Genomic DNA, 17480 nt, shown 5'->3' on the forward strand with positions numbered 1-17480 from the left:
TGGACTGTAGCCTCTGAAACAGTCCTCTCTTCTGATTATCTCATTGTCCCCAAAGCATAAGTGAGTATAGCAATGGTTGGACTCAGCTGTCTCAGCCCCTAGACCTGTGCTCCTGAATATATTTATATATGGGCTGGGGAGATGGCTCAGTGGAGTAAGCGCTTCCCTGGCAAGTGCAAGGGCCTGAGTTCAATCCCTGGTTCTGCCTAAATAAATAAATAAAATTTCTACACTGAATATATTTATATAATCTATGGTAGCAAAACACAGACATGAGACCAAAGAGGTTCTAAGTGCTCAGCCTTTTATTAAGTCTATTAGTAAAGCACTCCCCAGCTTCAATTTAGATTTTGTTAACTACAGCCAATGTTAGTTCTATGTTCGAATCTGACAAACAAGCTAACTGATTGCACCATCCTGGTGTTAGTCATCGGGTTCTGATAAACACATCTCTCCCCCATCTGCATAATTAATATCCCTCACACTATGCTGTTGGGAGGCTGGGGATGTGTGTCCTCTATGTAGATCTGTGGCTTTATTTTTCAGTTTCAGTTATACATGGTCCACCACAACCCGAAAAATATTGCCAGAAATAAACAGATCATGAGTTTCAAATCACTTTTCTACAATGTAGTGTTAAAATTGCTCTATTTTATTGTTAATCTCTGAGTGTGCCTAACTTACAAACTGAACTATAACATAGATGTGTAGATATAAAGACAGTCTACAAAGGGTTCAGTACTATCTGAGGCTTTAAGAGTCCACTGGGAATCTGGAAAAGTATCCCTGTGGGTGGGGGCAGTGGTGCCGAGTGGGGAGAGACTACTATAGTTGAGGTTCAAGAAGGTGGAAGACTGGTAGCCCAAAAGAGAAATCTATTCCTTGCTAAAAGGATGATACAGAAGTATCTTTTAGTAGTTACTGATGGTACAGCAAATTAAGTTTGAATGGAAGGTACCAACGAATGGAACATGGAAACTGCTTTGTCTTTTCCATACAAATAAAAGAGAGAATTTATTTTCATTTTGAGTTTATTTAACACTTCATCCAGTTGAACTGAAATAATACATTGACTCCAACGCTGGCAAGACATCTTGTTAATACTGAAATAAAACTGCCAGTCTATAAATACTTACATTGTAATTCCTTGCATCATGTCAGTAGAAATATTAATAACTATTTACCTTTACAAGGTTATTGCACTTTGTGTTTTTTCTCCAGAAAAGTTATTCCTAAAAGATCAGCAAAGATTGCAAATCCTTGTTCATTTGTTCTTTTTAATAAAACAATATAGTTAATATTTCTATAGAAAAGCATTAAGAGACTGAAGCTTCCATACACGTTTCAAAAGACACGCTTTTATGATCACTATGCCTTTAATTCTAGGCTTTGGTTGTATCTTCCCAGTGTGTGTAAAATTTTAGTGAATTTGCCAATCTTCCTACCAGTCATTAAATTTTCACATTATGGTTAATATTCTGATGTGGAGTTACAAATGAATTAGGGGGAAGGACAGTGAGTAGCTGAGTGGACTTGCTAGCTGGAAAAATGTTTGCTTTTTACTGAAAGTGCTCCTAAAGCACCTTTTAGAGATCAGCGTTGGATTTCAGGCTTTTAACCATCTTTTCTTTTAAAGAGAAGCACTGAAGGTAACAAATTGCATCCAAGGCCAGAATGTCATGGGGAAGCCATTTCAATGGTTTGACAGCAAATCTAAATGAGAAGATTCTAGTGGTATCAGGGGAGTTTCTGAGCTTCAGATCCATTAATCCTTTCAGAGAAAAAGAGAAACACAACACACAAGGCACACCAGTTTTTCTTTATGAGGAAATTCAGTCTGGACACATTGTTAGGGAGGGAACACCATCCATCAAAACTAAATAGTTTCTTTTTTTTTTTTTTTTTTCACTTACAAATCTATGAATTACAATGATCTACACTCAGCGAAACTGCCTTGCATATGACTTAGAAGATCTATAGACCTGAAACAATCTGTTACATTAAATATATGTAAAATTATTATAGTGATGCAGATAGTGGTACATGGTTTCATTATTTCCAAACCGGGTGGAATGTAATATACAACATTCAAGTAAAATTCACTGTTGCTGATTCACAGACATATTATTTTTGTATCTTTCTGAAAGCCAAGGAGATATATAAGGCTGACAAGGAAAGACATGTCGGGAACTAGAACTGTGATCTCACTTCTAAAAACTCCAGCATCCCAGATTTATTCAAGTCGCACAGCAGTATTACTGAATACACTTCTAAAATTTGACATTTGTAAATTTAGGTAACGTGATTCTTTGATGGAAATAACCAAATATAACGTCAGTAACTTCAGGGTAAGATTTAACACCTTTAAAAGAATATAAACAAAAAGTTTAAAAGCCAACCAGGAAAATCCACCAACAATACAGATGCTTTCAATTGTTGACAGCAGGGAAGGTGCATGGGTTTAAGATCATGACTTCCAGGAGGATACGAAGGAGCTTTTGCTCTACCAAAGGAAAACCTTCAGTATCTACTCTGGGATAGCCCACAGCACAAGCAGTTTCCCCTGGTAATTAAATGTTTACATTTGGTCCTAGGGCTTTTGCATTTTCCACATTCACTGTGGAGACCTCCTTGATTTGAAACAGAAGTAGGAATGAGGCTCATTACTTTGAGCTGATAACCTGCTTACTGACTGATGATCAATAGGTATTTACTGAGGAGCATATGCTGAGCACCTACTGTATACCTAGAAGAACTTTTTCAAACCATAGCTCAGGAATGGGATATCATCTTTGAAAAACAGTTACCATAAAAGCAATGGGAAGGAAACTTCTATAAATCACAATGATTCGGTGGACGGGAGCCAACAGGCGCCAGGCACCTGGCCCGTACCAGGTGCTATGTTGTAAGCAGCAGCTTTATTCTAAAAGCTAATGTGAATCTCCGAAGGAGTTTCTTCTTTTTAAACTCAGAGACTCCAGATTCAACCAGGTTTTCCTCGTGGACGTAGCTGTGCGGGGTTTGCAGGTGGCAGGATCAGCCATCCAGATTTCTTCCCCTACTTCACAGTCCTTTGTTGAAGTACACATGTCGTAATTCAGGCTGACTTTCCTGAATCTTGGCTTGCAACTCAGCCTCCAAGCTCATCACAGACATAGAGCTGGAGTAAGGGAGAAACGATAAGTTACTGCACGGGAAGAGGTGGGAAGCAGAACTAGAGAGGGCAGGGAGAGGATGCGGGGTGGAGAGCCACGGCTGGTGTGGCAAAACAGGCCCAGTGGGGTCTTCCAGGACTTCCTGCAGCTGTGAAATGGTATCTAATTTCCTCCAGAAATATCACTGTCCAGCACAGACATGCACCACAGGAACCCAACCATCAATTCATATTTCTCCTGTTACTGAAGGTTCAGGTATCTCTCGTTGTGGGTGAAAAGCTCTGGCAAAGACTCTCAGATGTCTCTGGGGTCAGGACAGCAAACTGTGTGCGGTCCTTCTAATGAAAACCATATGCACATCCATGTGGGCAAAGAAAGGAATGTGCGCTAAGTAAAACACGTAACACTGATAATTTAACTGGTGTCGCTTAACTGGCACATTTCTGTCTACGACATAGTATATGCGTACCGTAAAACTTTTAGAAAAAGCCAAAATGTACCAAAAGAAAAAGATGAAAAGAAATCACTCATAGTCCCATCCCTGGGAGATTCAGATTGCCTTAGAAATTTAAAAAATGTGTTTGAGTGTATTATAGCAGCAAATATATTAAAGCTCTTCATTATAAACAAATATTTATTAAATACAAGTATATTTAATAGAAAATTTCTAGCATGCTAAGAAAAATGTTAATATTTGATTATATCATTGGTTTCTTTCTTTTTTTTTTTTTTTGCGGAACTGGAACCAAGGATTGAATTCAGGCCTTCATGCTTGTTAGGCAAGTGCTTATTCTACTGAGCTATCTCCCTAGTCCCAATTAGTTTCTTAAAAAATACAGTATTTTGGTATTTTATGTAATAAAATGTGAGATTAAAACCCAGGATATGAATCTATATAAAATATGCAATGCAAGTAAAAAAGTTATGAATATGAAAAACCCCACAGTGGCTTTTTATATCCTGGGATTTCAGGTGACTGTGAACTTGTGCTGATGCCGATAGTAACGGCACCTACTGACCAGTGGTGCTGGGCCAGTTATGCATTTTAATCCTCACAAGAACTCTGAAAATAAAGCTTAGTAATTTTCCATATAAGGAAACCTGAGAGGCAAGTGAGATATGTTCTTTCCTGCTCCAAAAACCACGCTCCTAAGCAGGCTATCTGTAAGTATCTATAATTCCTAACACATTTTAAAGGCCAAGTCAACTTTGGAATTGAAGTCATTTATATCTTATTCAGTAAAGAAGGATATTTTCTTTTCTGATCTGCAAGACTCTGTATAAAATTACAACAATTTGGTCCTCGACAGTTGGGCAAAACTCACCTGCAAAACCATCTGGTTCTTGTATTAAGTAGTTTAAGTGATGCTTCAACTTCTTTAATGACTGTAAGCCTACTCCTAGGTTTTCCGCTCTGCTAATATTTTTCTAGGAATTTATCACCCTGAAATTTATTGATGTAATAATATTAGTGATATTCTTACTATGTTTTTAATTTCTGCTGAATCTTTTTCACTCATAATATTACTTGCTCTTGTTTTAACTTCATCAGAGATTTATTCTGTTACTATTTGCAAAGAATTGATCTTGAATCCTCTATTCTGCTGTTTGCTTTTACATATTATATTTTGGATCTATCTCCTTTTTTCATCTGGAGTTTATTCTCTTGTTCCTTTTTACAACTCAAATTATACATGTAGTGTATTGAATTTTCAGCCACTCTTCTGTTTCTAATTTGAAACATTTAAACCTATACATTTCTGTCAAAGTAACACATTTGTTGCTTCCTACAGATTTTAATAAGGAATATTTTTATTATCACACATTTATGCATGGATATGGATAGTTGTGTACTTGTACACAGGACTGCTACCACTACACAAAATAATGTGAATGCAGCGTTCAATGTGAATAGACAGAATAAGTGCTGGAAAAGTGTATACAGCATGACATGCTTGTCTAAAAATTCCCAAAGAAGAGAACTTCTATAATGTATGTATAATATCCAGCATAGTAATTAAATCTGCAGGAAAGGCGGGCGGGGAGATAGGCTGGGAGGAACCATGAAGATATAACCTACTTGTAATATTTTTATTCATTGGGCAGCAGATTCATGAGTATACATTATATCATTAAAATAAATGAAATAAAAATAGATAAATTAGGGTCACGCTGGGACCAATGTGCACAGTGTGCTATGAACCAAGGAAAATTATAAATATTAGTCTATCTAACTGAGGAGCAAGGGATAAAAAGAAAAACAAACATACAAACACATAGGCATAAACCAGACTGATAAGTGTTATTTTTTGAATAGAGTAAGATAAAAGAAATATAAAACCACATACTCTTAGAGAGCTTTGATCCTATGATGCTAGCAGTTATAGAAAACTTTTAATTTCTATACTTAGCTTTTGCGGTACTGGGGATTAAACTCAGGACTCTGTGCTTGCCAGGCAAGTGCTTATTCTACTGAGCCATCTCCCTGGCCCTATGCTTAGAATTTAAGTGAATCATAAAAATAGCTGTTAGGAATACATTGTTTCTTTCTCACAGCACTCAAACAAAATCAAGGGCTATTATAGGATGCTTCTTTTTGGGTTTTTGAAATTTAAAAATCCTAGGGCTGGCCAGATAGCTCAGTGGATTAAAGTACCTGCTTAGCCAGATGCAGGGACCAGGGCTTGATCCCTGGTGTGCTGTGCCAGGCCTGCCCCCAGGGTGCGCTAAAATGGTGACTGAGACTGGGCATGGTGGCATGAGCCTGTAATCCCATCACTTGGGAGGCTGTAAACAGGAGAATCACTGAGTCTGATCTGTGAAACGAGTCTTTGTACTAAATACATAAGAAAAAAAAAAAGAAATTAAAAAATCCTTTTAATCTCAAAATCATAGATAATACATTTCAGACCAGTCACTTGGTCGCAGGTACCAGCCTCACTATTTCCATATACCATGTCCAGCCCCTAGCGCTCTCCAGTGGAACATTTCACCCAAAACCTCCTTTGAGACAGGAGGGTGTGAAAGACTGTACTTGGGGCTTGCCGGCCTGTGAAAGAAAGGGTAACCCAAAGGCAGGGTACACAGTTCCATTACAACAAAACTAAAACCGACAAACTGCTTCTTCTTTATGCCTTGGTGCCACACTAGGAAAAACTAGACTTAGCACTGACCACCCTAGTCAGTCCAGTTCCACATCAGAGCGGAATTCAAAGGCGACTTGTGATAAAACACACGTGCAGCACAGCTTTTACAGAAAAAAACTTGGTAAGAAGAAGAGAAGCAAATACACCAATTACCTAAACTAAGTACCTATAATTGCTATCCGGTGGGTGTGGGCTGGAACTGAATTCCAAAATATCTGTATTATGGATGTGCGTGCCAATGGGTTGGCTGACAATGAACCAGATTTAAATTCTGACAGAAGCAAACTTGCAGCAGAGTTAACCTGACTCTTAGAAAAGAGTAAATTTAACAGTGTGTGTGTGGGGGGGTTGTAGACAAGAGCTGGGTAAAGAGAATTTTGACACTTAACAGATGCGAGCCTGATCTCTCCTTTGCTTCTTCCTTTTAGAGACTTTGGCTTGAATATCTTTGAGTCTCAACTTCCCCACCAATGAAACGGAATAATTATATCTATGTCTTCAGACGATTTTTAGACTCAGAAGTCACAGCGAGGCACTCTGAGGGATGAGGAGTGAGGAACACTTACCTTTTCTGAGGAAACAGAGCACAACACAGTGGGGTGGCAAACACCAAACTTAAAAAAAAAAAAAGACAGAAAAGACAAATCAGCATTTTGCATTCCCATATTTTCTGCTTATTACTTTCACTGCAATCTTTTTCTCCTGTTTAAAGTATTAGATTTCCTTTTTTTTTTTTTTGTGCTTGCCAGGCAAGCACTTATTCTACTGAGCCATCTCCCTAGCCCCACAAAACTATGTTCTATTTTTGTAAGTTTTATTATCTAGGATTTCTAAAATAATGAAAAAGCAAACACTAGAAACAACAACAAAAATCCTAAAAAATAATAGAGGTTTAAAAAAGAACCACAAAAATAGCCTTAAATGTAAGTCTCTCCACAATCATATTACTTTTCTCCAACTATTGAGGCTGTAAGTTCCAGCTATTCTGGGTTGGTCTCCTTTTCAAAACTTCTGTCCCATGTTATCCATCCTTATTTTACCTTGCATAGGCTGTATATTTTTAAAAATTAATTTCCTCTGTAGACATATATATGTAATTTTTATGTTAGTTCCTTTGGATTGATCACTACACATTATAGACATATATTGAATTATCACATAAATATATTGAAATGATATATATTATTGTTCTCATAATCCTCTCAGTTATTTGGGAGGATTATGAATTCAAAGCCAGGCTAGGCCTAGGCAACGTAGCAGGACTGTTACCCTCAAAAAAAAAATCACTGAAACCGAAAAGATAAATTTCTACTCACCAGAAGCCAACTAATCCAACCTGTATAGGTGCACTCATCCACGGGAACCTCTGTGTAGAGATACGAGATTGTGAATGCCTCTAATGTGGGATCGGACTAGAAGAAACCTCTACATTTGAAAACCGAAATGTACTATGGTTAGCAAACGTGGGGGTAAAGTCACACTGTGTTAATCCTAGTTTGCTCCTGTCCTTTTGATCTGTAAGTGAACACACATGCAAAGGTCAAATGGCTTGTACTTTTTTTCTCCTTGCACCTTAGGTATTGAAAAATATAGTGAATATTTAAATTTCAAAGTTACTACACGGCAGTAGAAGATACTGATATTAATCTCTCAAAATACTCCCCCTTATTTTATTTTAATGTATTTGGTACAGGGTCTCACTATGCAGCTCAGACTTGTAGTGATCCTCCTTTCTTCAGCCTCCCTAGTGCTGGGATTACAGGCGTGCGCTACCACACCTGGTCTCAGTGGCCAGCTCAGCATGCCCGGGGGTGGGCCTGGTGCTGCATTGGTGCCGGGGATCAAAACCTAGTCCCTGTGCTTGCCTAAGCAGGCGCTTGGTCCGCTGAGCTATCTCGCCGGCCCTCTCCCCTTTTTTTTGAACACACTTATCCCATGACTCTTACCACTTTCTGAAGTAGTTCTGGGAGCCCTGTTTTGTAAGTCTTTTTAGTGGCACTGTTGAGACTGTCCTGATATCTTGACTTGATTCAATACATTTACCTTTTATGGTCATTTTCGCTTTATAGGGAGTCAGATGTTTAATGGTGCCAGATCCGGTGAATAAAGTAGGTAAAGATATACTATAATATTTTTAGCAGGAATTTCTGTAAATGTAGACTGTAAACTGCTTCCGAAAGTAGCAAGAACAGTGGGATAATGTATATTCAAAACAAGAGGGAGAGAATGTCATTTTGCGGGGAATTAATGGCAATGTGATTATGAAGTAATAATTAAAAAAAATACAGTCACTACATTTTTTGATCACAGCTTATAATCTGAGTGCTGCTTCTGTATATAGGAAGATAGCGAAGTAGCTATCACTTGATAATTTATCTCCTGGCCAGGGAGGCAGATTAACCTGATGCCAAGGTTTAGACAAATGAATCTATGTCCAAATTCTACCCTTGCATTTACTTCCTGACTATGGGGAAAAGGTAGGCAGAGTCTAACACCTCATTGGTTTAGTTTCTTTGTTACAATGCAACATGAGCACAATGCAACACATTAAAATGTGTGCTAAAGATACAACAGATGATATTCGTAGAACACTTAGAACAGTTCATAAACTCAAACATTTACCATCTCTCACCCCATTTGCTCTCTGTCTTTCCTGGTTTTAGTTGCTGTCAGTATGGTTAACACTACTTCTGGTGTAAGTTTTTCTTGCTAGTCATTTTTTTAATGGAAAGGAATGAGTTGGTTGGTCTTTTGAAAAATACTGTTAAGATTTTTCAGTTCTAAAAAAGGAGTGGAACCAAAACATAAAAAGAACCAAAGGGATTATAGGGTTATCTAAATAAGACCACAAAAACAGAGGCCACCTAGTGGTGAACTGGTTCTAATGTATTCAGGCAACTTAAAGAGTCAGCACAGGCAGTAACCAGATTATGTGCGTAAGAGGCATACCCTGGTGCCCAAGGAGAGTCCTCTGGACCAAAGGAACATCAGGAGTGTCCACACAGAAGGAGAAAGACAAGGACTGAAGCACAAAGGAGAAATATCATCAAGAAGAGATTGATCCACATGGGTTATGCAGGGAGCCCAACCCCCAAGAGATAGAAAGAAGAGGAAAGCACAGCTGTGTGTCACTTAACATTTGAGTTAAGGAAATACTTTGAGTAATGCATCACTAGGTGATTTTGCCTTTATGCAAGCACACATTGCAGAGAATGCTGATGTACACCTGGATGGCGATGACATTACTACTAGTGTTATATAGGGCTATCATCAAAGATGTACTCCATCACTGGCTGAAATGTCATCATGTAACACACGACCATATTATATCTTGGACAACTGGCTGTTTGGTGAGGAGATGGTAAAGTCTTGCCCGAGATCCTCCTGGACATGTGAGACCACGGCTGGTACACAGTCTTGGTGATGGGCAGGCAAGCTAAGAACTCAATGAGATCCTTTGGGCAGACGACCTTGAGCCAGGGAGACCAGCCTCGTTGTCCCAAGTGGACTCCTGCTGCAGCAAACCAGACTAACCCCTTATCCAAAACGGAACATCTGAGTGTCATCCCAGGGATGGACATGTATAAATTAAATATTGACTCTGGCTCATGCAATGAGTTTAATCGGAAGGACTCCTTGTAAAGACAAGGATCCTGGAAAAATCCAAGTTACCCTGTAACATCCAAACTGATGCTACTCCTTTTTCTGACTCCTCAAGCACTTTGTCCTGTCTAATTCATAACCTATTTCTCAAACAGAACTTGCTCTGACACTAAGTAAATGAGCTGTAGATGTGTGGACTTTCAATAGGAGCTCACAGCTAAAGGTAAGGTTGCATCCCACATAACAGAAGCATACCAACACACAGAGGATACTTTCAATAAAAAGTTCAAATGAATTACAGATAGTAATCCTAAGTTTAAATCATATATATCATATTCAATAAAGTGTTAAAGTTAATATGACTCTCAATTCTTTTCCCAATAGCTTATTAACAGTTAACTGCACAGATTTTATGTGTACAATGTAAATTCTGACACACGTACAGCTATAAAACCTTTACCACAGTCAAGATAATAAACATGTTCATCGCTCCAAATATCTTCCTTATTCCTTGCACCCTTGTATGACACTTTCTAGGGTTTTATGAACAGTATCTACTCTTTTGTGTAATTACTTTGGAAATGCATTCACATCAATAGCTCATTAGTCTTTATTTTTGAGTTAAGCACTCAGTTGGATGGATGTACTACAACATGTTTACCTGGTCCATCACTGAAGAACATTTGGATTGTTTCTAGTTTTTAAAGTGATTATGAACTTTTTTACTTTATTTTTTGGTCATACTGGGGACTAAACCTAGGACCTCTGAATGGAAGTACATTCCAAGCCTTTTTTTTTTTTTTTTTTTTTTTTTTTGAGAGAGGATCTTGCTAAATTACCAAGTTTCCTAGGCTGGGTGGAGACTTATGATCTGCCTGCCTCAACCTTACAGAGCTCTGAGATGTCAGGTGTGCACCACCATACCTAGTTCCGAATAAGCATCTTCTGAGTATGTGGTTCCACTACTCCTGGGAGGGAAAGGGCTGGGTCAGATATAGCACATATCTAACTTTGTAACAAACTGCAAACTTTTTTAAAAATTAGTACATGTTTGCCATATGTAATGAGTGCATTCACTGTAGATAGTTGGTACATGCATACAACATAGATTGATTCTTCTTATGCCTTCCAAAATCTCTTTGTTTTCTTCTTGTTTGTAAAAGATCTATCTCCCTATTTCCTATTGTTTATTTTTATTTTCCTCTTTATTTATACTATGGGCTTTTCATATAAAAGAAATCACAGCTTATGAGTCTGATTTGACTTAACATTATATATTCAAGGCATACTTGAATCCTTAATCACATAAGAGTTGAAAAAAAATCACATGATCATATCAATAGATCCAGAAAATAATGTTTGACAAGATCCAATCTCCATTCATGAAAAACTTTTAAGAAAGTAGGTATCTCTCCTAGTACTTGGGAGGCTGAGGCAGATGGATAACAACTCCTCCATGCTTCCTCAGTGCTCCAGGCAGTAATCTCTTGTCCTGGGCTTGTTCCCCACCATGCTATCTGCTCCCTGAAAGCAGGGCTCATACCCTTCTTCTGTGACTACAGTCCTTACCACACTGGAATGCAACAGGCATTTGGCAAAGGGCTGCTGAATAAAATCTGGATGAATGAACAAAGGAATGCTATATTCACATTCAATTAGCATATAATCCTGAAAAGCTACTGAGGAGACATGTTAGCTGACTTTTATTAAAGGGAATATAAAAATACTACAGCAAAAACGAATCAGAACTATTATAAGATCCACACCATATCAATTTTATTTCCAATGAATGTCTCAGCAAAAAAGACATAAAGAGACAGTAAGAACCACTCTGCCAGGCCTGGTAGCATACTCTTGTAATCCCAATGCAATCCCAGGTTACACTGCTGTGAGTTCAAGGCCAGGGTGGGCTGTATGGTGGGTTCGAGAACAGCCTGAACTACATAGCGAGACCATGTCTAGATAAAAGAACTATTCTTCAAGAAAACCGTTCACAGAAACGCCACGATGTTAGGCAGTGAACTTTTTGGTTAGCTGCAAAAATTTCCATGAGTCATCTGCCTAAAGCTGGTGCCAGTCTTTCAGTGTTTCACTTGAGAAAAGATAAGGCAGGCGTGGGGTGGAGAGGGTGAGTCATCGAAATGCTCCCTAAGCATTAGCATTTCAAAGAGCTCAGAATGTTCAGTTACTTCCCTGTTCACTGAGGAGCTGGGTCATCTGCAAGGTGAAAGCGCAGAGAAGTCCATCCTTACAAGGGAGGCAGCTCTGGCCATGGAGCATGGGTCCTGTGGCAGACAGTATCCACATGGGTGGCATCTGCTGCTACAGAAATCATTTCTGGAGCCTTTGTGAAGGATGCACAGTCAAGGTCACCTTGTCTAGCACTATGTGGAAGTGCCCTGAATGTGGGAAGGTTTGGATAGTGATATAAACAGTCTCCATGTATGTCTCAGTAATGGTTATACTATCATATAAATCCGAAAGTCATCTCCATGTGGGCGAAATGTAATATTTAAACAGAGTGACAACCCTGAACTTGAGAGTGGTAGGTCTGTTGAGTACCTCAACAGTACTCAAGCATTAATTTGTCAAAGTCACAAATTGAAATGTGAAGGAGGACAGTTACAACCAGATCCTTTATAGCTAGGTACTTGGACCAACCCTTAAGAAACTTTTGCCACCTCTTTTGACCTTCAAGAAACCTGGATCCAGTGCCCCAGGGGTGGGGTATGGGGGAGGCAGAGGTAACCTGTCAGAAGACATGAGGCACAAGCTCCCAAATTTTTATTGGAGGATGTGACAACAAGCTGAGCTAAAACCAACAAATCAAGATAAAGGTGGGGAGGCAGATGATACTTACTCATCTTTTTAATTATGCAAAAGCCTAAGGCAACATGGACATGCAGGCTAATATGCTCGTACCACTGGATAGTTCCTTCCACGTTAGAAAGTGGCAGGGTATATGCCAGTGTTCCATCTCTCCTCACAAGAAAATGATACAGTATGTCCAACTCTTATCTATTTGCCACAGACAGATGAGCTCAACTGTGGTAACCACTTCATCACACGGACCCCAGGAGTAGAAAGGCACAGGTGAACTCTGAGAATGAAATACTCACTTCATTTCATGGGTTTCCTCCTTTGGCCCAACTGTTCAGAACTAATGTAGTCTGAAATGAAGTCTTTCTTAAAGAACTTCTGGAATTCTGACACATTACTATCAGAGCCAAAGCAAGCCTACTATCCACAGGCTGGTGCCAGACTCTACTAATAACATTCTTCTAGCAGCAGGGAGCGATGAGGCTCTTGGCCTCTATTCCAGAAGAACGCTGCTGAGATCTTCTGCTAACCAGGCATTGGGAGGCACAGGGAAAGCTTGAATGGTGACGATGTTGAGGGCAGTCTCCGAACTACTTTTATGATCAATTTTGAAATCATGATTATGACCTTGTTATGTGATCAGCTGAATGACCCGCATTTATTAGTTCTTTCTTGTGACTTTTATGTCAAACTAACATAATAAGATTTCTAAGCTTATTAAGGTTTCTAAGCTTCACATTCATCTAGATATCTGGTTTTGCTCTTAAAGCCCAATTTTGCTTAAACATAGTAGGGGGAGAAATTTGTTTTATTAAATATGCTTTTTGATTCTCTTGGATCCAAGTTATCCTTGTCTACACTGAAGAATAAATGACCAAGAAAATCAAAAAGTCAAAAAACAGCATAGATTTAACGCCTGCAGATACAGAGCCAGCAGAGGACAGTGTTGAACAACAGGCTGATGTCTGCAAAGTTATAGATTCATCAGACATGTCACTTACCTTCTGTTATGAAGAACAATAATGTTGACAATACCCACTGTGATACTCATTTCATAGCTATTCTCCCTCAAAGGCTGAATCAGTTCTTGTAAGCCAAGAAGGGATGGACAAAGGCAGATGTATGAGTCCTCCCTCTCCCTCATTATCTATAATGGAGATGTCAAAGCTGGCAGAATCCAGCATTTGGTAGTTTTTAGATAAAATCACTGCTTCAGTACATAATCTAGCCCTTAGTAGTTTGTTTGTTTACTTATTTATTTTTAGACAGGATCTCACTATGTGGCCCAGGCTAGCCTCACACTTGGTCTTCCTGCCTCAGCCTCCCAAGCACTGGGACTACAGGTGTACACCACCATGCTTGGCCTCTTAGTGGTTTTAAACAATCTGTTCAACATTTTAAACCAAAAAGAGACCTCAGCAAAACCTTTCATGAATGCTAAAAATAAAAATTCCTTAAAGTACGGAAAATGTCAATACAATTATAGTGAAGGACTTTAATACCTCACTGTTACAAAAAGACAGGTCACCAGACTACAATTCAACAAAGAAGTATCAGAGTTAAACCTACCTATCAAGCCAACAGGCTTAACTGATATATATTGTTATCCAGCAATAGCAAAAATACACATTCACAGCAGCACAAAGAATTTTCTCCAAACAGACCATATCTTAGGCACTAACGTATATTTAAATAAAAAGAAATTGAAATAATCTCTTGCAATCTACTGGTCATAGTGGAAAGAAACTAGAAATTAACAACAAAAGAAACCACAGAAACTATAATAACACATGCAGATTTAATACCACACTGTTGAGTAATCAAGGAGTCAAAGAAGTACTCAGGGAACAAATTCAATGACAATGATAGTACAGCACATCAAATTATGGGACAGAATGAACACGGTTCTAAGGGGGAAGTTTATAGCTATGAATGCACACATTAGAAAAACAGAACAAGCCTGAATACATAATGATGAATCTCAAAGCCCTAGAAAAACAAGAGCAATTCACATCCAAAATAGAAGGAAAGAAATAAAAACCAGAGCAAAAAACAGTGAAATTGAGGCCAAACAAAAACAACTATCAATGAAGCAGACTGGGTTTTTTGAAAGGAAGATTGAAGCCATTTATAACAAATCTGCTGCCAATCACACTAAATGGGGAGAAGTTGAAAACATTCTAAAGTCATGAAGAATACAAGGTGGTCACTCTTTCCATGGTTGGTTCATACAGTATTCAAAACTAGCCAGAGCCATCAAACAAGAGAAGGAAAAGGGATATGAATAAGAATGAAATCAAACTATCTATGTTTGCAAATAATATGATCTTTTACACAGAAGATTCAAAAAACCTCTACCAAAGACTTACCAAACTCAGCAAAGTGGTAAGATTCAAAATCAACACACAAAAATCAATAGTGTTCTTCTGCACCATAATGAATCTACTCAGAAAGAAATCAGGAAATACTATTCACGGAAACTTTCAAATATGGAGTATTGCAGAATTAACCTAACCATGGAAGTGAAAGATGTAGAGATATAGATTTGAGACAAAAGTCTGATGTCCCAAGAGAGCAGGGAACACTGGACTGAGCCCGAGGAGGGTTGCTGTCTGTTTGCAAATTCCCAGAAAGCTGGGACCCAAGGCAGCAGGTAACAGCTTCTCCTGCAGGCACCCTGTCCTTTGATCCCTTGCTTGGGATGTTATCAGCTAGCATGTGTGAACCTAGTGTTAGGCAAATGGTGGAAGTCAATAGAGATAGTAGTTTGTATTCACTTAGGTAATTATGCACATTCCTTAACCTGCCTTTACCCTTCAATAAATGTGGGATGCTTCTGAGGCTCTGGGCTCACTTGGAGACAGACTAATTTCAGTGAGACCTCTGAAGCTACATTCATCAGGTCTTCTCGTCGTTTCTTTCAGCACTGACTGGAAACATACAACAGAAAGATCTCTATAACAAAAACTACAGAACTGTGAAGTAGAAATTGAAGAAAACATTAGAAAATGGAAAGACATTCTGTGTCTGGACAGGCACAACTGATATTGTCATAATGCTCAGGTTCCAACAATGACAAGTAGATTTTATGCAATTCCAATCATATACCAATTATATCCTTCACAGAACTAGAAAAAAGTCTGAAAGTTTACACAGAACCAGAAAAGATCCAGAATTATCAAAGAAATTCTGAGCCAAAGGAGAAAAGCAGGAAGCATTACAATCCTGGATTTCTAATTATCCTCTAGAGCTATAGTAAGAACACAGCATGAAACTGGCACTGAAACAGACATACAGATCAATACAATAAAACAGAAGACAATCTCATTGACCTTTAGCTACCTGGTCTTTGACAAAAGGGCCAAAGCAAATGTTGGAGAACAGACAGCCTCTTCAACAACTTGTCCAGGAACACTGGTTATCAACATGCAGAAAAATGAATCTAGATCCGTATCTCTAGCCCTGCACTAAAATAAAAATAGATCAAAGACTATGTACATAAAAACAGAACACTGAATCTACTAGAAGATAAAATATTTAGAACTACTAAAGTCATAGGTATAGGCAAGGACTTACTGAATAAAACTTCAGTAACACCAAGGAGCAACAAGTGGGCGTAACATTAAATTGAAACAATTCTGCCCAGAAAAGAAACAATCTACAGAGTGAAGTGACCAAAGTATAGAATGAGAAAAAGTTTTGCCAGCTGTTTCTTGGACAGAGGTCTGATTTTAAAGAACAACAACAACAACAAACATCACAAGATCCACTTAAAAAAGTGGGCACGTGAAACAGACACTTTTCAAATAAAGAAATACAACCAGCCAATAAATACATGAAAAAAATGCACAGCGAGTGTCTTTGGCCATTAGAGAATTGCAAACCTAAACAAGACTGATATCCACCTCACTCCAGAAAGAGGGGCTGTCACAAAAGAATCAAAGATAACAACTTCTGATGAGGCTGTGGGGAAAAGGAGCCCTTCTATATCACTGGTGGGAGTGCAAACTAGTACCACCACTGTGCCAATCAGTATGAAGATTCCTCAAAAAGCAACAGGAATTCCATTGGACCCAGCTGTCTCCTTGAAACACATTAGAGTGATGCACGCACACACAAATGCATAGCAGCACAACTCACAATACCTAAATTATGTTTTTTATTAAGATAATTTCATGTGTTTTCCCCATTTAGGCTTTTTTTTTTTTTTTTTTTTTAATTTTATTCATTTCTGTGTGTGTATGTGACTGGCTCAGCCCACCAGGGGGCGGGGCTGGCTGGCATGTGGTGCTGGGGATTGAACCGTGGTCCTTGTGCTTTAGCTGAGCTTGTTCTAAGTAGGTGCTTTAGACCACTGAGCCATCTCACCAGCCCACAATACCTAAATTATGGAAATGGCCTACACACTTGTCAATACATGAACGAATGAAAAATGTAGCATGCATATGTAATAGTGTACTATTAAACCATAAAGAACAAATGAGTCATTTGTAGGAAAATGAATGAATCTGGAAACATAATGCCAAGTGAGATAAATCAGATATAGAATGTCAAATATCACATGATTTCTTATATGAGAAATCTAAACTATAAATAGTCTAAGGAGTAATATAAATGAGAGATAGTAGGAAACACGGAGGTAGACTTTTTTGGAGATTGGGAAAGGGGCTGGGGAAGAGAAGTTTCTGGTGGAGGACGAGGATTCAACATAATCAAGGTACAATACGTATATGCACCAGTTGTTCACAATTAATGT

General features: G+C 38.5%; 1 protein-coding gene across 2 annotated transcripts in view; it reads right to left on the reverse strand.

The window, feature by feature from the left end:
- Positions 1–1215: 1215 nt before the first annotated feature.
- Positions 1216–17480, reverse strand: part of Sfxn1 (sideroflexin 1) — a 50269-nt gene continuing 34004 nt past the window's right edge. For both annotated transcript variants that reach the window (XM_004632309.2, XM_023716549.1), the window contains 3 exons: positions 7618–7667; positions 6868–6915; positions 1216–3160 (listed from right to left, as the gene is read on the reverse strand). In XM_004632309.2, the coding sequence (XP_004632366.1) occupies positions 3064–3160; positions 6868–6915; positions 7618–7667 (195 nt within the window). In that variant the 3' untranslated portion in view covers positions 1216–3063. The remainder of the gene's footprint in view (positions 3161–6867; positions 6916–7617; positions 7668–17480) is intronic.

Source organism: Octodon degus, unplaced genomic scaffold (assembly GCF_000260255.1).
Source record: "Octodon degus isolate 3935 unplaced genomic scaffold, OctDeg1.0 scaffold00048, whole genome shotgun sequence".
NCBI classification, from domain to species: Eukaryota; Metazoa; Chordata; class Mammalia; order Rodentia; family Octodontidae; genus Octodon; species Octodon degus.